Below are 22973 nucleotides of genomic sequence, written 5' to 3'. Positions count from 1 at the left end.
TTTTTTCAGAGTAAGCATCTGTCAGTGTTTTCTACCTTGGGGTTGGCCTTCCTGTCCTTGGCCATGCTCCTGCTCATGATCTTAATAGAACATGGTGCCCACCTGAACAAAGTTCTTCAATTGGGGTCCTAATGGTGCAGACCACAGTAAGATTCCATGCTTCTTTGCCCAAGATGCTATTTCTCGTCAAGCTGCATTTGGCTCCTATAATTCCCTTGATAACCATATCCCATTACTGCCTTAGCTCTATGAAAATTTCTAGGAAGTTTTCTAACCAACAAGTTCTAAGTCTTCTACAGTTTGCATTTGTGTAGACCTTTTTTTTTAAAAAAAATTCAAGAGCAAAGTTTTTATTAACTGAAAGTCTACAATGTGCTAAGTATTATGTTGAGTTCTGTGGACATAGGGATGACTAGGAAAGTGTCAACATACTAGAAATGTAAGCACCACAAGGTCTGTCTTGTCTACAAATGAATTCCCATTTATTGAGATAATGTCTGCACATGGTGTGTACTCACTATTTATTGAAAGAACCAATGTGTAAAATAGTTTACAGCTGAGGTTTTGCTGTAAAAGGCATTTTACTAATTCAGTTATTTTATAAATTCAGATATTTTGTACCAGCTCATCATAAGTTTCCTTTAGCCAAATCCTAAGGTTTTTGTTTTTATCCTAAGGTATACCAAATTTCCAAAATAAACTGTATGGTATCTTTTTATGACCAAAGAAAATACTTATATGCTTTATTTGCTGGGTGGTTATTGTATTTCACCACTGAAGGACTTCTCACTTCAGTCAGTGCAGGACATACATCTCAGGCTTAGGAATAGCAGGCTTTACTTTCTAAGCGCTAAACACCGAGAATTTCCTGAGCTGAGTTTTAACTGCTCCTGACTTACTATGGGGGAGGAAAGGTGTGAGAAAGGTATGAGAGAATTGCTTAGGAGGATCTTGAAATTCTGCAGTAATCTGTGAGCTGCTGCCACGTGCCCATTGGATCTGAAACTATAGGTCTCAATCCTCCCGCAGGTGACAGGTATTTGAAATGTGGGAGCGTATATGTTTCTAAAACCATCGTTAGGGCGGCCTGAGGAACTCCGAGTCTTCCGTTTCTCCTCGTATCTGGGTTACAGGTGAGGCATTGGTCGCCATCTTGATATCAAATGCCCCACAAGCCGCCACTAGCGTCTCCCGGTAACCACGGAGACACGCATGCCCCGCCCTCCCCTCATCTATAAACTACAATTCCCACCAGCGGATTTCCTCGCCCAAACTACAAGTCGTCTAGGTTTGGCTTGCCGGCTACCGCAACCCTGCCGCAGTGATCCGCGGGAGTTGCGGTTCGTGGCGTGGCCTCGCCTTTCTCCGAGGGACGCTCCAGAACTACAAGTCCCGTGAGCCAGCGGGTCACGCGCGTGCGGAGCCGCTGGTCCTTCTCGTCACCCCCGCTTGAGCCCGTGAGGTAGGAGAGGGCGGGGGGAAGGAAGAGGAGGCGGGATCCCTGCGCTGCGTTGGCTGCGGCCTGGCACCAAAGGGGCGGCCCCGGCGGAGAGCAGACCCAGTGGCCCTGGCGATTATGGACCCGGCCGAGGCGGTGCTGCAGGAGAAAGCGCTCAAGTTTATGGTGAGGAGACGGTGCAGGCAGGGGAACGACAGAGGCGGTGGCGTTGGAGACGTTTCTGAGCTTGGGCCTGGGCCGCTAGTCCACAGCGGGAGCGGGCAGAGGGACCCTTGGCCAAGGCTGGCGGCGGGGCGGCTGGAGGGACGGGACCCGAGCTCCAGGGAGGAGGCTGGGGGTGACGGAGGGGACCCATAGGTGGGGGCAGCTGCTCCGCCATCTTGTGGAAGAGAGGCCAAGTGACAGCAGGAGTTTATTGGAGGAGGGGGCTCCAGGCGGCGCGCGGGGCCCTGGAGGTAAAGGGGCGTGGGGACAGTTATCGAAGAGCTGAGGAAGCCTGGTGGAGAGGCGTCGCGGGGCCACTGCCAGGGCCTTCCCCGTGTCAGGGTTACGGGTAAGGCCGAGGAAAGGAGGTGCATTCGGGAGTGGGGAATGGAAGCGAAGCATGGGAGAGTGGGAAGACAGATATTGGGGTGGGAGGTGGGGGGGACCGGCAGGCTGGATGCCTATGGGTTTAAAGGAGGAGGAAGGAAAGTCAGGGTCAGGGGGAGGCTTGTAATTTTGTAGAACAAGGTTAGATAGCCTTTGCCTTGAGGATGGAATTCCAGCTCGTCCAAACTAATGTTGACAAACTCTAGAAAGGAAGGGGCCTTACTTAGGGAAGACAAGGACTGGGGACCTAGGGCTATGATGACAGTACTTGGGGGAGGTATGGTGTGTTGATTGTGAGCCAGAATTACAAAGATCAGGAAAAGGGACACGCACACTAGTTTGAAAGGGGGAGGCTAAATTATTGTAGTAAGTTGGAGGTGATGAAAAGAGGCTAACTGGTCAGGGATACATGGGTACAGGGGATTGGACAAAACTAATATCTAATAGGGTAAAAATCAAACCAAAACAAAAAACTTGTGCGGTAGTAAAATTTTGGAGACCCGGTGCAGTACATCACTTTCAGGAAAATGCAAGGAATTGGAGGTTAGAGTTGCAAAGACCCAACAGAAGTAATGAGATTTATGGAGAAATTCAGGAGATGCAAATGGGGGATGTAGGTAGTGGGAAGTGTGAGATATCAGTTGGTGGTTATCCATCAGTTTTACATTCAAAAGTGTGAGCATAGATTACATTTTGTGGGTGTTTAAACCCCTTCCAACCTCTTTAACTTTGTATCATGCTTTTCTTTTGCTGTGGTTATATATGGCAAACTTGTATATGTAGTCTGATATTTGATGCTTTTAATCTGATGCTTTTTGTATATCCCAGGTTTAAAGCCACTCTGTGTTATATCTAAATAATGGTGGAATGCACACTTTTTTTTTAATGTTTTTTTTTCTTTTTTTCTTTTTTAAGAGAGAGTGAGAGAGGGGGGAGAGAGAGAGAGAGAGAGAGAGAGAGAATGAGAATTTTTTAATATTTATTTTTTAGTTCTTGGCAGACACAAAATCTTTGTTGGTATGTGGTGCTGAGGATCGAACCCTGGCCGCATGCATGCCAGGCGAGCACGCTACCGCTTGAGCCACATCCCCAGCCCCGGAATGCACACTTTTAGCTTACCAGGTGGCTTTAGGGACGTTTATATTTGCAGTCAAGTCCTGCTTTTTCAGAAGTAATTGTGACCTGCCACTTTAAATCTTATTCCTTTAAGTAATTAATTAATAAAAAATCGTGTCTTCACCTAAAGTACCATAATAAACTAAACATGGATACCAACCCAATTGAATTTAGGCTTTAAACTTACCCATTTACAAGGATATTTTTGTAGAAATTGGTAAAATATAAACTTTGTTTATATCTGTACTTTTGAAAACACTTAATGAAAGTTTAAACGTATTATTGAGCTGGAAGATATTTTTTTGAATTTCTGCCAAATGTTGAAATTTAAAATAATAAGAGACCTTGAAATTATTTTGGATTTTAGAAATAAGTGAAAGTTGCCTGATAGCTATAGCAGACTTCTAGATTTAAGTTAGAAAAGTAGCAGCTTCTTACTTTGTTTTTCTGTTTAGAGGATTGAATCTTAATCCTAATCCTGACACTTATGTCAGAGTTACAGAATAATGTGACTTACAGATCATAAAGAAACATTATGAGATCATCCCCATCATTCCGCATTAGACCTCAGTCTAGGAACATTCTCAGCTACTTGATCTTTGCTTTGTACCATTGAGTTATGCTTTGATAATGGCCTCCTGACTGAGTTAAAGTGGACCTGGAGATGGTGGTGTAATTTGCAACTTTTGGCACACCATACATTATTAAATATTGAGTCAATTTCCATAGGGAGAAGCCAACTTTTTCTATAATTTTAGTTATTTTCATTTTTGATCTTGCCTCCTGTAGTGGCTTTTGCTTGGAAAAAAAAGTCAACTGGAGGAGGGTCACCAAGAATGACACTTTAGTAAGAAAAACAGAATGGAGTTAGAGATTTGGTATTCTCTTTCAGCTCAGTTACAGACTTATTATGAATCTGAGTAAGTTACAACTTTCCTTTGGTGCCATTTTCCCTGATATAACATGCTTATTTTTTCAGAGTTGATTTTGAGGTAGGACGATATTTACATTTGAGCTTTCCTCTAAGTAGCCAGTGTAAAGTATACATAGAAGGGTTATCATTTTAATCAAATTGATCTTTTTTCATAGTATTGGCTTTGTTCTGGCTTTGTTTATCCTTTCCTTCAATTGTGAGTTAGCTAATAACAACTTTGGTACAGATGCCTTGATTTTTCCATACTTTAAAAAAATATAACCAGGCGAGGTGGCACCCTGCCTAGAATCCCAGCAACTCAGGGCTGAAGCCTCAGCAGGAGGATTGCAAGTTCAAAGCCGACCTCAGCAGTTTAGTGAGGCTCTAAGCAACTAAGCAAGACCCTGTCTCTAAATAAAATATTAAAAAGGGCTGGTGATGTGGCTCAGTGGTTGAGTGCCCCTGGGTTCAATCTCTGGTACCTAAATAAATAAATAAATAAATAGTTTAGAATGCTCACATGAAATGGATATCTCATGAAAATGTGCATCACCACATTAATGTGGTGCTTTGATTAGGACTTTTACTATGAAATCTTATTAATGAGATTGCTAATTTGGAGTTGAGCATACATTATTATGTATGACCGTAATTATACATGACATAAAACTAGCCAATGAGTACTTGTGAAGAGTGGTATAAGCAGATTGTTTATATCAGTTGGGTGATTGGATCCAAGAGGCACTTTACCAATGAGCTACCCCACCAGCCCTTTTTATTTTTTATTTTGGAACAGGGTCAGGCTACATGGCTGAGGGTCTTGCAAAATTCCTGAGACTAGCATCAAACTTGTCATCCTCCTTCCTCTGCCTCCTGAGTTGCTGGCATTATAGGTAGACAGCTATTACTACTACTTCTTGTTTAGATTAACTTCTAAGAAAAAAATAAATGATTTGAAAGGAGTAGTTTAGGGCTGGACTTGTAGCTCAGTGGTAGCACTCTTGCCTGGCATGTGTGAGGTACTGGGTTCAATTCTCAGCACTGCATAAAAAATAAATAAATAAAAGTCCGGGGCTGGGGATGTGGCTCAAGCGGTAACACGCTCACCTGGCATGCGTGCGGCCGGGGTTCGATCCCCAGCACCACATACAAAACAAAAGATGTTATGTCCACCGATAACTAAAAAATAAATATTAAAATTCTCTCTCCCTCTCTCACTCTGTCTTTTAAAAATAAATAAATAAATAAATAAAAGTCCATTGACAACTAAAAAAAATTTTTTTTTTTTAAAGAGTAACTGATGTGATTCTGCAATCTGTATATGGGGTAAAAATGGGAGTTCATAACTCACTTGAATCAAAATGAAATATGATATATCAAGAACTATGTAATGTTTTGAACAACCAACAATAAAGAAAAAAAGACAAAAAAAAAAGAGTAGTTTACATGAAATAACTTATGTGCTAACCTCTTTCATCCTGCTTTATCAGGCCCTCAAGAACCTTTCCTAAAAGTAATTTCCCTGGTCAGCCATTCTTAAACCTCAGAAAGGATAATCAGGAACTGGAAGAGGACCTGGGTAGGAAAATGAAAATGATCCACGAAATATAAACCCAGTTATATATATATGGGTTCCATTCCCCATTTATTTTTAAAAAGCTGAGGAAGAAATTGATGTTTGTTTATTTATTTATTAGTACTGGGGATTGAACCCAAATGATTAGGAGTGATTAACTACAGAGTCACATCCCAAACCTTTTATTTTTTTTTTTATTTTGAGACCGGGTCTTGCTGAGTTGCTTAGGGCCTCACTAGTTGCTGAGGATGGTCTCAAACTTGCCATCCTCCTCCATATTTTCTCGACTCACTGGGATTATAGGCATATGCATGGCTTTTCGTTTATTTTTTAATGGATAAATATATTCTTGTCCAATCAGACCAGAATCAAACAGAGAAACACTTGAAATGGAGATGAAATAATTTTAGGACATACAAAAATAATTTGTGATGCTGGGATTGAACCAAGGGCCTAGGGCATGCTAGGTAAGCACTTTACCACTGAGCTAATTTCCCAATTCTCATAAAGTTTTTTATGGAGTTGACAAGTAAAATGATATAAAAGATAAATATATTGCTGTGTAACAAACCACCCTCAAATTTAGTAGCTTAAAAAAATCAAAATTTATTTATTTATTTTTTTGGAGGTAGTGGAGTGTGAATAGGTTCAATAGCTCTACCACTGAGTAACATCCCTAGCCCTTTTTATTTTTTATTTTGAGATGGTCCTGCTAAATTGCCTAGACTGGCCTCAAATTTATGATTCTTCTGCTTCAGATCACGAGTTGCTGGAATTATAGACATGTGCCACCATGCCTGGCAAATTTGGTGGTTTTTATACTTCACATGCTGTTGGCTGGTGCCTTCGTGTTTGGAACTTACAAAATGGCCACATTCACATGACTGATCACTGCCTGAGAGTTCAGCTAGGGCTAAAGGCCTTCTCTGTGCTATATGAATCTCTCCTTTTGCTCCTTGGGTTTCCTTAAATCATGGTGGTTGTGTTCTAAGAAGGAGCATTGCAGGATATAGAATGTAGCATCTGTGAGTCATCTTAAATCCTAGGATTTGAAAATCCAAGGAATGTCACTATTTGTCAGATCCAGTCGAGGCTAACCCAAAAGTGAGAGGGATTGGGGGAAATAATTTCTATTAATGTGAAGAGTGGCATGCATAAGCATGGAGGAGGGGATTGCTGGGAGCAATCTTTTACCATAGATGCTATTCTAGTTGGATGCTCAGACTAAAAAACCAAATGAGATCATCCAAGTTTGTGGATAATAACACCAGGAATGCTTGGGAGGCATCTCTTTTTTTAACTTCTATGGAATTGATGTGATCTTCTGCATCACTTGCCTTAATTATGTCATTGTAGACGTAGTAACTGTTATTATTTATTTGAGAAACACAGCCAGGCACAGTGGCACATGCTTGTGATCCAGGGGCTGGCTCTGGAGGCTGAGACAGGAGAATTTCGAGTTCAAAGCCAGCTTCAGCAACAGTGAGGCACTAAGCAAGTGTCTCTAAATAAAATACAAAATAGGGCTGGGGATGTGGCTCAGTGGTCGAGTGTCCCTCAGTTCAATCCCTGAATCAAAAAAATAATAATAAGAGGAAAAACACATAAGGCTGGAGATGTAGCTCAGTGGTAAGAGCACCCCTGAGTTCAATCTTGGGTACCCCCCCCTCAAAAAAAAAACATTTAAAATAAATTCTTAAGATTTTTCACAAAGGACTCTTCTTTAAATAAATGGGATCAATTATCAGATGGATGGACATTTGAAACTAATTCTTTGTGTAAATTTTGAGAGTTTCTGTGCATCTTCTTCCTATTCCCAATTTAGTTTCCAAATTGCTTCTTTCTGGATATTCTAATATAGGTGTTGGGGTGTGATATAGATTAGTGATAATTCTTTGTGCTGTTTTTCTAGATCTGTTTGTAGTAGATGATCATAATAATTTATTTTTGTCTTTTTTTTTTTTAAAAGAGAGAGTGAGAGAGGAGAGAGAGAGAGAGAGAGAGAGAGAGAGAGAGAGAGAGAGAGAGAGAGAGAGAGAATTTTTTTTAATATTTATTTTTTTTAGTTCTCGGCAGACACAACATCTTTGTTGGTATGTGGTGCTGAGGATCGAACCCCGGGCTGCACGCATGGCAGGCGAGCGCGCTACCGCTTGAGCCACATCCCCAGCCCCTGTCTTTTTTTTTTTTTGAGTGGATCTTACTATATTGTTCAGACTGGCAGTGAGTTCCTAGGCTCTAGTTATCCTCCTGTCTCAGCCTCCCAAGTAGTTGCTGTGCAAATATTTCTATGTTACAAATCACTCCAAACCTTAGTAGCTTAAAAACCCCAATTTGATGTTTTTATTTTTTATTTTGCAGTACCAGGGATTGAATCCAGGGATGCTCTTACCTCTGAGCTACATCTCCAGCCTTATTTATTTGTTTTTCCCCTTCTATGATTATTTTTTCTTTTCCTTTTTTTTTTTTAAATATTTTTTAGTTGTAGATGGACACAGTACTTTTATTTATTTTTATGTGGTGCTGAGGATTGCACTTTACCACTGAGCTATAGCCCCAGCCCTTCTTTTCATTTTAATTAATTAAGTTTTTGCACTTGGGATTGAACCCACAGGCACTTTACTACTAAGCTGTATCTGAATCCTTTTTTAAAAATTTTTTTGAGGGCAAGATCTGAGATTGTCCCCTAATTTGGCAGTTCTTCTGCCTCCTTAGCCTCCTGAGTTTCTGGGATTATAGGTATGTACCACGATACCTGGCTATTTTAAAATATTTTAGTTTCCCAAAAATTAATTTTTTTTGTGGTATTGGGGCTTGAACTCAGGGAGGGGGGGCCTCCATTACTGAACCACATCCCCAACCATATGATGATGATGATGCTGATGATGATGATGATGGGAATCATCAAACCCAGGGCCTTGCATGTGCTAGGCAAGTGTTGTACCACTGAGCCACATCCCAGCCCTTTATTTTTTATTTTGAAAAGAGGTATCACTATACTGTCATATATAACTAATTAGAACATATTAAAAAATAAATAAAAATAAAAGAAGTCTCACTAAGGTACCCATGCTGGCCTCAAACTTGTGTTCCTGCTGCCTGTGGAGTAGCTGGGATTTTAAGGTGTGTGCCACCTCACCTGGCTAGGGTAAAATATTTTGAAATCTCATTTACTTTCTAACAGTTTTTTTTTTTTGGCACTATATAGAGGATTGAAAGCATTTGACCACTGGCCTATATCCTCAGCCCCTAGCAATATTTTAATATAGCACAGAAGTATTTTCTACCTGTGGATAGTGAGAATTCATTGAGAATGAAATAGAAAATATTTACCAAAATTTGACAACTTAGCCAATAAACTTAAGTCAGCAAAAAGAAATATAAGGCCCTGGGTTCAATCCCTAGCACCAAAAGAAAGCCTTCTCTTTCCTTAATAAATCAATTTGAGCATCCTAAAATTGGCATTGAAGGGGTAAAAAATCTCTATTCAATGGTATTCACCCAGTTGGGGGGCGGGGAAATCTCTGCATAGTTAGCATAGCCTGAGGCGTATTCCCTTTCATTTCCCAAAGTCCGCTTGGGAACATTTTACAAAAGACTCAGATTAACAAAAGTAAAATAGATACGGAGATTAATATTTGTACTAAGAATAAGATTGTTCTCTGAGATGCTTGGTTAATTTCATATGTAGCCAGGGTAGGGGTTGGGGAAGCAAGGAAGCAAGAGTCCCAAGGTTTGGAGAGAATTCCTGCCTGTGTAGTAAAACTTTTTTTGAGTTGGAATTTTCCTTCTGAAGTTTCCTTCTTCCTGTAATTAGGCTCTTCTTTCAGAGTACACTCGCCTTTCCTACTCACATGGGCTTGTGACCTGACCTGATGTTGTGCCAATAACAGAATAACACAGAAGTGGGTGAGGTTTTTTGTTTTTATAGCAATGGCTACTATTTATTTATTCATTTGTTTTTTCTTTTTGGGTGCTGGGAATTGAACCCAAATCCTCATGCTTATTCAATGTTAAGCTGTGCCATCAGCCTGTATTTATTAAGTGTTTATGCTGTTCCAAATTTAATGTTCTAAGTTCTTTTACTAATATTATGTCATCTAATTCTCCCAATAATCCCGTGAGATAGATTCTTTTTTTTTTTTTTTAAAGAGAGAGTGAGAGAGGAGGGAGAGAGAGAGAGAGAGAGAGAGAGAGAATTTTTAATATTTATTTTTTAGTTCTCGGTGGACACAACATCTTTGTTGGTATGTGGTGCTGAGGATCGAACCCGGGCCACACGCATGCCAGGCGAGCGCGCTACCGATTGAGCCACATCCCCAGCCCGAGATAGATTCTTTAATGGTACTGGGGATTGAAGTAGAGGTGTTCTACCACAACTGCATTCCCAGTCCTTTTTATTATTTATTGAGACAGGGTATCTCTAAGTTGCTGAGACTGGCCTTAGACTTTGGTCCTCTGCTTCAGTCTCCCAAATAGATGGGAGTACAGGTGGGTGCCACCTCATCTGGCTCCTTTCAGTGACGCTTGTAACAATTTGAACTGAAACAAAATTTGTATCAAGGTCATACATAATGCTCTTAACAACTTCCTTGGTAGCAGATTTAGAGATTTTCCAGTTCTTTATTTGCACCTAAATTTAAGGTTGCGAGATGTGATGCTGGTATTTTTAGATGTCTGGAGAACTTTCATGCTTTGCTGAAAAGTCGTGGAGACAGACATTCAGGAATTTGGATAAATGTTTTGTATTTGGATGCATATGTCTTTGCATTTGAGAAGTATTATTCTAAACTGTTAATATGCTTGTTTGTGAATTGTTGGATTATGGGTAGTATTTTGAAATATTTAATGGCCTTTTTTTTTTTTTTTTTTAAATGGCACTAGGGATTGAACCCAGGGGTGCTTAAGCAATGAGCCACAGCCCTTTTTTATTTTTGAGACACAGTATTGCTAAGTGGCTTAGGGCCTGACTAAGTTGCTGAGGCTGGCTTTGAAATTTTGATCCTCTTAGCTCAGCCTCCAGAGTCACTGAGATTATAGTTGTCCACCACCACACCCAGCTAGGGCCTTTTTAACAATATGAAAGCACTTGAAAGAGAATACAAAAAGAAAAAGAAAATGGAGGGAGACTCATGGACAAGGGATATGTGCTTTATTCAGCACCAGAGGGGCACATCTCCAGGAGGATAATGGTGGGGGCTGCCATAAGGGTCTGGGTTTTATAGGGCATTAGCAGAGCCGTGAGAGGAGCTAATTAATTAGTTGCAGATGCACGTGATATCTTTATTTTATTTATTTATTTTTATGTGGTGCTGAGGATTGATTGAACCTGTCGTGTCACATGTGCTAGGCAAGTGCTCTACCACTGAGCCCCAGCCCCGGCCCAAGTTAGTTATTTTTGGTGGGCCCTTTGGGCCACAGGGCCAGATCATGGGAGGAGTTTTGGTAGCAGGGTTTTAATTTAGGGCAGGGCAGGAGGGCAGGTAGGGAAATAGTAAGGGAAGTTCCTGCCTGGGGCCTATTGAGATGATTAAAAGATTTTATTTTAATTATTATTTTTAAATCTTATTTATTTTTGTTATCATTCTTTTAATTATCTAATATTTCCAGAATCTTTTATGGTGAGTATTGTATCATATTTAATCAAACAAGCTCAAATTTGGTATGTTGCATATATCTGTTTATAAAACAAATATCCAAAATTGAATATAGGGGCACTTAATCATGGACTACAATGTAACAAGTATTAAACAGACAGACTACTCTGAGCTCTAGTTTTCCTTTTTGGTACTGAGGATTGAAACCAGGGACACTTTATCACTGAGCTAACATCCCAATTCCTATTATTTTTAATTTTTGGACAGGGGGTTTCAAAGTTGCTGAGAGCCTCACTAATTTGCTAAGACTGCCCTGGAACTTGCCATCTTCCTGCCTCAGCCCCCCTAACCACTGGGATTGCAGGCGTGTACCACCATCTACTGCTCAGTCCTCTTTTTGATGGACACTTGGGTTATTTCCAGATTTTGGCTACTTTAATTGTGCTGTTATAAATAAAGTTATACCTGGTTGGTTTTTTTTTAACCTATTTTTGCTGGATATATATTTAGGAGTGGAATTACTAGATCATAGGACAAAAATATTTAGCTTAGTAGATACTGTGGAACCATTTTCCATTTTCTCTAGTAGTGTTTAGGAGTTCCCTCTGGAACATTCACTGAAGAATGTCTTTTTTTTTTTTCTTTTTCTTTTTCTTTTTATAGTGCTGGGGATTGAACCCAGGGCTTTGTGAATTTGCTGTACTGTCTTTCTCACTGTAGCCATTCTAGTGGATGAAGGGTACTATTCTATAAAATTTGCATTTCTTTAATGACTAATGTAAACAAGCACTATTTTAGTTTTATTGACTATTAGCCTCTTTGGTAAAGTGTCTATTCAAGGTTTTTTTTAAAATTGTTATTGGATTGTTGCCTCTTTTCTTCCTTTGTTTTTAAATTTTTTGTGTTTTTGATGCTGAGGATTTACCCAGAGGCCCTTTACCACTGAGCTATATCCTCCAGCCTTTTTCATTTTTCATTTTAAGACAGGGTTCTCACTAAATTGCTTAGGGCCTGTAGCTGAGACTGGCTTTGAACTTGCTATCCTTCTCTTTCAGCCTCCTGGGTTGCTGAGATTATAGGTGTGGCCCAGGACTGGTGTTGTTTGGCCTTTTCTTATTGATTTGTTCTGTATGTTTCTGTAAAATACACATCTTGTGTATGATATATGGTGTATTTGTAGGAACACAATATTTTGTTTGTTTTCTCCCTCCTTCCTTTCTCCTTCCTTCCTTTCCTTCTTTTTTTTTTTTTTTTTTTTTTTGTTGTACTGGTGAGCCACTCATCCTGCCTCCTCCCCCCTTTTTAATTTTGAGAGGTTCTTGATAAGTTGCTGAGGCTGGCCTAGAATTTGCAATCCTCCCGCCTGAGCCTCAGTAGCTGGGATTAAAAGCATGGGACACCACATCCAGTTTCCTTCAGACTTCATTTAAGGGATCAAGAAAAAGATTTTTTACTACTTACACAGAGTTCAAAGGATTAGCAACATTTTCTCCCTACATACCAGGATGTGAAAAAGAATGATCACCATTAGTACCATCATTTAAAGCTAGGTGCAATGGCTTTAATCCCAGCAGTCTGGGACACTGAGGCAGGAGGATCAAAAGTTCAAAGCCAACTTCAGCAATTTAGCAAGGAGGCCCTAAGCAGTTTAGTGAGTCCCTGACTCAAAATAAGATTTGAAAAGGGCTGCAGATGTGGCTATGGCTCAGTGGTTGAATACCTTGGGGTTCAATTTCTAGTACCAAATAAATAAATAAATAAATAATCATTTTAAAAAGAAAGAAAGAAGCTGGTCATGGCCTATAGTCCTGGGAATTTGGGAGACAGAGTTGGGAGGATTGCAAGTTTGTGGCTAGCCCCAGTAATTTAGCAGGACCCTGTGTCAAAATAAAAGGGACAATGGATGTAGCTCAGTGGTAGAACACCCAGGGTTTCAATCCCCATAACCCAAAAAAGAAAAAGAACATTTTAATGCCCTCTCCCAATATGTGTGTGTGTGTGTAGTGTATGTGTACATGTTTTCATACATATATATATATACACACACACATATACACACACATATATAAAACATATGTACGTACATACAACTCAGAGTAAAGAAAATAAAGGAAACAACATTTTTGGACTATGTGGAATAATACCCCTTACTGTTAACTGCAAGCATACCAAGTATATCTACCTCCTAATCCCAAGAAACTGTGAATATGTTAGGTATATAGCAAAAGGAATTGCCAATAGAATCAGGATTGCTAATCAGCTGACTTTTACGTAGGGAAATTGATCAGGTATGTCTGGGTTGGACTCAGTTTAATTACAAGAGTCCTTAAATGTGTAAGGAGGAGGAAGAAGAGGTCAGAATGGTGCTGTGTAAGAATTCAAACTAGTGTTGCTAGATTTGAAGATGAGGAAGAGGTCCATAAGCTAAGGAATTAGAGCAGGTTCTAGAAGCTGGAAAGGGCAAACCTAGAATCTATAAAACTGACCAGAAGACAGCCCCATCAACACCTTGGTTAGAACTCAATGAGACCCATTTTAGACTTCTAAACTACAGAGCTATAAAATAATAAATTTGTGTTGTATTAAGCCATTAAATATGTGGTACTTTTTTACTGCAGCTATAGAAAGCAAATACAGTCTTTCCCAAATGTTAATTGGTGTGTACATGCATCTATGTGTATGTGACTTGAGAAATAAGTAATATATACATGTGTATATATGTCTGTGTGTGTGTGTGTGTGTGTGTGTGTGTGTGGTTTATGTATATTTATGTATTCACTAGTCTTTTTAAAAAATTTTTTTAAATTATAGACACAATATCCTTATTTAATTTATTTTATTTTTATGTGGTGCTGAGGATCGATCCCAGTGCCTCATGCATGGGAGGCAAGAGCTGTACCACTGAGCCACAACCCTACCCTCTTATTCATTAGTGTTTTATTTTACTGCTGAACCATAAAGATTTCTTGATGGATTGACACTGGCTTTTGGATTAGTGTTTGGTCAAACTACCAATGTAGTTCTTTTTTTTTTTTTAAAGAGGGGGGGGGAGAGAATTTTAATATTTATTTATTTATTTATTTTAGTTCTTGGCGGACACAACATCTTTGTTTTGTATGTGGTGCTGAGGATCGAACCTGGGCCGCACGTTACCGCTTGAGCCACATCCCCAGCCCAGTGTAGTTTTTTTAATATTTATTTTGAGTTTGCCTCAGAATTACAGAAGAATTCTGAATACAATTAACATTTTTTTCCTTTTATAATTTTGCCCACTGGGTTTTTTTAGTATATATATATTTTTTAATTGTAGATGAACACACAGTTATCTTTATTTATTTTTAGTGTGGTGCTAAGGATCAAACCCAGTGCCTCACATATGAGAGGCAAGCGCTTTACCATGAGTTACAGCCCCAATCCTACATTAACATTTTTTTAAAAAAAATATATATTTTTAGGTGTTGATGGATATTTATTTATTTATATGTGGTGCTGAGAATCAAAACCGGTGCCTCACAAATGCTAAGTAAGCACTCTACAACTAAGCCACAACCCCAGCCTAACATTTTTTTTTTCTTGATGCATTTGAGAATAAGTTGTTTTGGCAGTATTACCACAAAATATTTGAGGGCTGGGGTGTTGTGGCTCAGTGGTTGAGTGCTCACCTAGTATTCGCGGGGCCATGGGTTTAATTCTCAGCGCCACATAAATAAATAAATAAAATAAAGGTATTGTTTCCAACTAAAACTAAAAAAAAACATTTAAAAAAATTTGAATGTGTATTTTCTACAAAAAATGTACATTGTTGTGCTGGGGATGTACCTCACTGTAGAGTACTTTCCTAGCACATATGAGGTCCTGGGTTCAACCCAGTACTGGGGGGAGTGCAGGAAACAAAAGACATTCTACATAACTATCAAAATTTGGAAATTAACAGATGCAAGTTTAATGCTCAAATTCTGTTCAAACTTTGTACTTTATAACACGAGGACTTTCTCCAGAATCACACATTTAATATATTTGTCTTATCCCTTTAGTCTCTGTCAATCTGGGAACAGTTTGTTAGTCTTTCTTTGATGGTACTTTTGAAGATTATAAATTGGAACTGAGTGCAAAAGTGCAGACCCATAATCTTAGCAACTCTCCCTCCTGGAGGCTGAGGCAGGAGAATTGCAAGTTCAGTGCTAGTCTCAGCAATTATCGAGGCCCTAAGCAATTTAGAGGAACCTTGTCTCAAAAAATAAAAAAAGGGTTGGGGATGTGGCTCAGTGGTAAAGAGCCGAGTCACTGGGATTATAGGAGTGAGCCACCTTTCTGGGCTACTTGGTTAGCACTTTTTTTATTTAAGAAATCTTTGCTTATCTCAAGATCATTAAAAATAAATACACACACATACACACACTTGTGTAAATGTAAAAATTAAAAATAATCTCATGGTTAAATACACATAATGTAAAATTTGCTGTCTTAATCATTCTTATTAAAATTTTATTTATTTATTTATTACTAATGTGGTGCTGAGAATCAAACCCAGTGTCTCCCACATGCTAGGCAAGTGCTGTACTGCTGATTCACAACCCCAGCACTATCTTAACCATTTTTAAGTGTACCATTAAGTGTAGTGTTAAATATACTCACATTATTATACAACCAATCTCCAGAATTTTTTTCATCTTATACAATTAAAACTCTATACCCACTAAACAATAATTCCCCAATTCTCCTTCTTCCCAGTTACTGACAATCACTGCTCTATTTTGGTTCTATGAATGTGACTACCCTAGTTATTTCATATAAGTGAAATCAAGCAGTATTTGTCTTATTTCACTAAGCATTATGTCCTGCAGGTTCACCCATTGTTAAAGTATTGTCTTATTTCTTATATGGCTGAATAATAGTCTATTGTGTATCTATATTATGTTTTATTTATTTTAATTTGTTTTTGTTGTTTGGGATTGAATCAAGGATGCATGCTAAGCACATGCTCTAACACTGTAGTACACTCCAGCCCATACTGTATTACTCATTTGTCATTGGACACTGGGGCTGTTTCTTCACAGTGCTGCTTGAACATGATGTTATAGTTACCTCAAGACCCTGAGAAACTTTATTGTTTTATATTTACAATTTAGATCTGTAGTCTGTCTGGAAATAATTTTTATGTATAATGTGAGAATCATTCTTTTTTCCCTTTTTATATCTGACTGATTCAGCAATCAGATATGGAAGAGATTGATCACTTTTGTCATATATGAGGTGTCTATGTGTGTGTGAATTTGCTTCTGTAATAGTATATTTTTGTGTGTTTATGGAACCATAGATTGAACCTGGTGCCTTGTGCATACTAAGCAAACACTCCTCCATCCTGCTTTTTTTTTTTTTTTAAAGGTGTGATTCTGTTTTCCAGATTGACCTTGAACTTGTGAGTAGCTGGGTTTACAGGTGTGTACTTCTGTGTTCAATATCATGGTCTATGTATTCTTGTCAATATCACACTTTTTTTTTTTTTTTTTTTGCGGTACTAGGAATTGGACCTAGAGCCCACATGAGCTAGGCAAGTACTCCACCACTATATTATATTCCCAGCTTTTTAAAATTTTGAGACAGGGTCTTGCTAAGTTGTCTAGACTGGCCTGGTACTTGAGATCCTCCTGCATTAGCCTCCTGAGTAGCTGGGATGACAACAGTGCACCACTTGCACCTGGTCACATTTTCTTAATTACTATATTTTTTATAACCATCCTAGCATGTGGTTGTATGTCCCTGCCCCTCAACCCCCCACCCTCAATATTGAATTGCCAATTCTTGGCTCTTCGTATTTCCACATGTATTAGAATCATCAATTTCCATAAAATGTCTGCTATGGTTTTCATTGGAATTGTACTGAACCTATATATTTTGGGAGAACTGAAATCTTAACACTACTGAGTTTTGTAACCACGAAAATGGCATATATCCTTCCATTTATTTAGGTCTTTAATATTTTTCTGTATAGGGGCTGCAGTTGTGGCTTAGTAAGTAGTAAAACACTTATCTAGCATGTGTGAAGCACTGGATTCAATTCTCAGTACCACATAAAAAATAAATAAATAAAATAAAGGCATTGTGTTTATCTATAACTCAAAAAAATTAAAAAAAATCTCTGTATAGAGGAACTTTGTACATAGGTACAGAGTTTTATATTGTTTTAAGGGCAAGGGATGTAGCTGGTAGAGTGCCTGCCTAGCGTGCAACAAGACCTGTGGTTCAATCCCAGTATGGCAAAAAAAAAAAAATATATATATATATATATATATATATATGTTTTAGATTTATTGAGAGAGAGATGAAAGAGAGAGATTTGTTCTCAGGTATTTTGGATGTATTTAGATAGTTTTTTAAAAAAGTATCTAATTTTTTTAAAAAAATTAATTATTTGTTGTGATAGTGAAAAGATTTTTAATCTGAAGTCTCTGACCCCAAGACTAGATATAAACCTGTTGAATACTTTTTTTTCCCTGAAAGGTCTGTAATTTACATTTGAATCTAGTTCTCACTGGGGTCAGTAACAGCAAAGAAAGGTGTGGCAGTGTGCACTGTAATTCCAGCTACTAGGGAGGTTGAGGCAGGGGAGGTTGAGGCAGAGAATTGCAAGTTCAAGGCCAGCCTTGAACAATTTAGCTAGACCCTCTCTCAAAATAAAAATAAAGGCTGGGGATGTAGCTCAGAGGTAGAGCGCTAGATTGGCATGTGCAAGACCCTGGGTTCATTTTTCAGTACTACAACAAACAAACAAAAACTAAAACTAATTGTTTGATTTAGAGTGGATTAGATTGAGGAGTGGGGAGAATAGACAGATAAAAATAGACACTTTAAAGGTTGTAGGCAAGAGGCATTGTGGACTTGTGCTAATGCATTAAATATCTGGAAAAGGAAGACAGACATTTGAGAAAGATTCTGGAGAGAATGAATATAGTTTGCTGGGAGTAGGATAGGACAAATGAAGAAAAAGAACTCTTGAGAAAAGTAAAATATGACTGACGTCCATAGTATTTGCAATGATCAGTATTTGTTATTTTAGTTAGTGAATAGATGTATAGTGATTTTTTTTTTGTGGTTTTAATTTGCATTTCTCCAAAAGATGCCTCAGTTCTTGATGCTTTTATTCATTGAGGGTTAAGTACCAAAAATAATAATGGTTATCAGAAGAAAGTATTTGATATGCCTTAAATTTAATGTTTTATGAAAAAAATTTTGTGAATATTTTAATAGTGTATATCTTTACAAAGTTTCAAATAAGGAAATGCATGATGATGCATGCCTGTAACCCAGTGCCTCAGAAAGCCAAGGCAGGAATATAAAAAGTTTAAGGCCAGTCTGGGGAATTAGTGAAAGGTAGTCTCAAAATAAAAAATAAAAAAGGCTGGGAGTGTAGTTTAGTGGTAGAATGCCCCGTGTTCAATTCCCAATACCACACACACAAAAGCACAGTTTCAAGTAAATCCTGTGACCTTGAAGATGAGAGTTACTTTATAGGGTTTATTTTATTTTATTTAAGTGGCCTTTAGTCTTAAGTAGAATATGTGGCTTTTAATAAACTGAAGAGATGAAAAAGCAAATGAAAAAGAAAAATGTCTCATCATCCTATAATATTTTTTGGTGATTGGTCTACATTTTACCTCCTCTTTCTATAATTTTTTTTCTTTTTTTAAAATATTTTTTAGTTGCAGATAGACACAATACCTTTATTTATTTATTTTTATGTGGTGCTGAGGATTAAACCCAGTGCCTCACATGTGCAAGGCAAGTGCTCTACTACTGAGCCGCAATCCCAGCCCTAATTTCTTTTTTAATAAAGCAAAAAATAAATGAGAAACACCAATGTGATCAAGATCATTATGATCTTAGTCAACAACTAAGATCTCTTGCTCCTGGTAATAGATAATAATGCATAATAGGATTTTGAAACTTTATTCTGGCAAATAATTTAGATACAATGAAGGCTTTCTTTTGACTAATTCATTTATTTATTCCCATCTATTTCCTCTCCCTTCTTTGTATATCATCCTAAGCAGCAGTCTGTATTATAAGAAGCAAAGCTAAGTGATTGGTAATTAAATGTTTAGTATTTATTTTTGTTGGTTATTAGCTTGAGGTTAAATTTGTTTAATGAGTGCACATGGAAGAATTGTGCTTTGTACATTTTGAATGCATACTTGCTGATCACCAGCATGATACTCCCATTTTATGGAAACTAGAATGTAATTTCTTACTTTTTAATGATTGTAGAGTTTTATAGTTATTGAATCTTTGTTATGATGGTGTTAGTCACATCAGCACTTTCTTTGCTACCAAGTTCTCAGGAAATCGCCTCTCCATTATGGCTTGTTTCCTTGGGAAAGTAAAGTCTACTTTGAAGCAGTTTCCAGTAATATATGTTTTTTATTATTATTGTTTTTATTTGTTCTACTTAGTTGTACACGACAGCAGAATGCATTTTAATTCATTGTACACAAATGGAGCGCAACTTTTCGATTCTCTGGTTGTACATGGTGTAGAGATGCACCATTTGTGCAATCATACATGTACCTAGGGTAATGATGTCTATATCATTCTACCATCTTTCCTACTCCCATAATCTCTCTCCATCTTCCCCTTTGCCTAATCCCAAATTACTTTATTCTTCCCATACCCCTACCCCCCCAATCATAGATAACAGTATCTACTAATCAGAGAAAACATTCGACCTTTAGTTTTTTGGATTGGCTTACTTCGCTTAGCATAATATTCTCCAACTCCATCCATATACTTGCAAATGTCATAATTTTTTCTCTTTTAATGCTACATAATATTTCATTGTGTATATGTACTATAGGTTCTTTATCCATTCATCTGTTGAAGGGCTTTTAGGTTGGTTCCACAGTTTAACTATTGTGAATTGAACTACTATGAACATTGATGAGGCTGTGTCACTGTAATATGCTGATTTTAATTCCTTGGATATAGACCGAGGAGTGAGGGTAGCTGGGTCAAATGGTGGTTCCATTGCAAGTTTTCTGAGGAATCTCCACACTGCTTTCCAAAGTGGTTGTGCCAATAAGCAGTCTTACCAGCAATGTATGAGTGTACTTTTTCCCCCACATCCTCTCCAACATTTAATATTGCTTGTATTCTTGATAACTGCCATTCTGTCTGGGATGAGATAGAGTAGTTTTTCATTTGCATTTCTCTAATTACTAAAGATGTTGAACATTTTTTCATATGTTTGTTGATTGCTTGTATATCTTCTGAGAAGTGTCTAATTCAGTCCTTAGCCCATTTATTGATTGGTTTGTTTATTTTTTTTTGGTATTAAGTCTTTTGAGATCATTTTATATCCTGGAGATTAGTGCTGTATCTGTGCTTGTGGTAAAAATTTGCTCCCATACTGTAGGCTCTCTCTTTACCTCAATGATTGTTTGCTTTGCTGAGAAGAAGCTTTTTAGTTTGAATTTATCTGATTTATTGATTCTTTCATTAAATTTTTTTTTTAAAGAGAGAATTTTTATTTAGTTAGTTTTCGGCGGACATAACATCTTTGTTTTGTATGTGATGCTGAGGATCAAACCCGGGCCGAGCCAGGCGAGCGCGCTACCCCTTGAGCCACATTCCCAGCCCCTGATTTATTGATTCTTGATTTTATTTCTTGCACTTCAGGAATCTTATTAAGGAAGTCAGGGCCTAATCTGACATGATGAAGATTTGGGCCTATTTTTTTTTCTATTAGGTATAGGGTCTCTGGTCTAATTCCTAGTCCTTCATCCACATTGAGTTGAGTTTTGTGCATGGTGAGAGGTTTAATTTCATTTTGCTACATATGGACTTCCAGTTTTCCCAGCACCATTTGTTGAAAAGAGGCTATCCTTTCTCCAGTGTATGTTTTTGGTGTCTTTGTCTAGTATGAGATAACTGTATTTATGTGGGTTGGTCTCTGTGTCTTCTTCTATTCTGTACCATTGGTCTACATGTCTGTTTTGGTGCCAATACCCTGCTGTTTTGGTTACTATTGCACTGTAGTATAGTTTAAGGTCTGGTATCGTGATGTCTCCTGCTTCACTTTTTTTTGCCAAGGATAGCTTTGGCTATTCTGGGTCTCTTATTTTTTTCTAAATGATCCAGTAATATATTACTGTAGACTTTCAAGCAATGATTCAGATTTTAGTATTCAGTTAATTTAGAAAAGATGACCTAAGTAGAAGAACATTAATATATTTGATTTTCAAGTTGCAGTTAACTATAATGATAGCTCATAGATCTACTTCATTCTGTCTTGGAATGTTGCATGATTTTAGTTAAAAACAGTTCAAAAGTTAGTCGGATGAATTAATTGAAAAAGAGTCCTGCCTCATCCAGTAAGTGCTTCTTAACAGTTTTTCACATCTTTCAACCATTCTCAGGCATGGCACTTAGAAAATTAGAAAATCAGAATGGACTGCTTCAACTCTTATCAAGACAGTACCTACTTTTGTATCACCTTTAATCGATAGTCTTCTGAATATGCCCCCCCCCCCTTTTAACCTGATACATACAAACTGAATCAACAAATTGTAGGGCTGGGGATGTGACTCAGTGGTAGAGCACTTACCTCACATGTGGAAAGTGTTGGGTTGGATGTCCAGCCCCCCCCCCCCCCCCCGGCCCCCGCCCAAAAGAAATTCCCATACTCCCCCAAACTAACTATATAATCCTTGTCATGTTCATATGTAGTCATGTTTAAAAAGTATTTCCTAAGTGTCCTTTTTTTCTTTTTTGGGGGGGCAATGCTAGGGATTGAAAATGAGTTTTTTTTTTTTTTCCATTTGAGCTATATAACCAGCCCTTTTTAATTTTTGGAGACACATACTCTAAAAATTTCTGAGGCTGGGCTTGAACTTGAAATCCTCTTACCTGGAGTCAACTGGGATTATATACGCCATGGATCCTAAATATTCTTATTTATTTATTTATTTAATGGTAGTGGGAATTGACTCTGAATTACCTTACCACTGAGCTATGTCCCCAGTCCTTTGTTTTTATTTTGAAACAGGGTCTCAGTAAGCTGCTCAGAGTCTTGCTAAGTTGCTGAGGCTGGCCTCAACCTTGGAATCCTCCTGCCTTAGGCTCCTAAATCCCTGAGATGACATGTGTGCACCACCATGCCCACCTTTGGCTCCTAAATCTTCTTAAATGGTTTCTACCAATATCTTGTGTGAAAATATCATCTTTTGAAAACATTAATGTTGAAAAAAATAATTTGAATGAACCTGGTGTGGTGGGGCACACGTGTAATCACAGTGGCTTGGGAGGCTGAGGCAGGAAGATTTCTAGTTCAAAGCCAGCCTTCAGCAATTTAGTGAGGTGTTAAGTAACTCAGGGAGATCCTGTTTCTAAAAATAAAAAGGAGGTGGGGATGTTGCTTAGTGGTTAAGTGCCTTCTGGGTTGAATCTCTGGTACAAAATAAATAAATAAATAATAAAAAACCCGAAAGAATTAGAATGAGATTTATCTGATTTGGAGACCTGTTCCCTCTTATTGTATCTTTAAAATGAAGGTATAGTACATTATAATTCTTACTATTGGATCACTGAAAGTTTCATTTAAATATATTAGGGATTATACTACAGAAGCCTGAGTAAGATACTCCATATTTTTTTCCAAAGAAGCTTCTTTAAATGGTTCTGTTAAGTGTAGGAATGTTCTGATGATTATCTTTTTAATTAAAATGA

The 22973-nt window shown here is 38.0% G+C and overlaps 1 protein-coding gene across 14 annotated transcripts in view; it reads left to right on the top strand.

Moving 5' to 3' along the window:
* The window catches only part of Btrc (beta-transducin repeat containing E3 ubiquitin protein ligase), a 209015-nt gene that overhangs the window by 23793 nt on the left and 162249 nt on the right, over nt 1-22973 (top strand). For 4 of the 14 annotated variants that reach the window (XM_078023532.1, XM_078023434.1, XM_021731888.3 and 1 more), the window contains exon 1: nt 1486-1624. The exons of 1 other annotated variant lie outside the window; for it this stretch is intronic. Coding sequence is in view for 5 of the 13 variants with exons in the window: in XM_078022853.1 (XP_077878979.1) it covers nt 1577-1624 (48 nt within the window). In the remaining 8 variants the exon portion in view is untranslated. Of the gene's footprint in view, nt 1-1463; nt 1625-16670; nt 16692-22973 lie in introns of those variants that run through there. 9 more of the 14 variants (XM_078023298.1, XM_005333662.4, XM_005333661.5 and 6 more) reach the window with 6 other exon arrangements.

The sequence above is a fragment of the Ictidomys tridecemlineatus genome, chromosome 1, assembly GCF_052094955.1.
Source record: "Ictidomys tridecemlineatus isolate mIctTri1 chromosome 1, mIctTri1.hap1, whole genome shotgun sequence".
Classification (NCBI taxonomy): domain Eukaryota; kingdom Metazoa; phylum Chordata; class Mammalia; order Rodentia; family Sciuridae; genus Ictidomys; species Ictidomys tridecemlineatus.
This window is presented reverse-complemented; position numbering and strand designations above follow the sequence as displayed.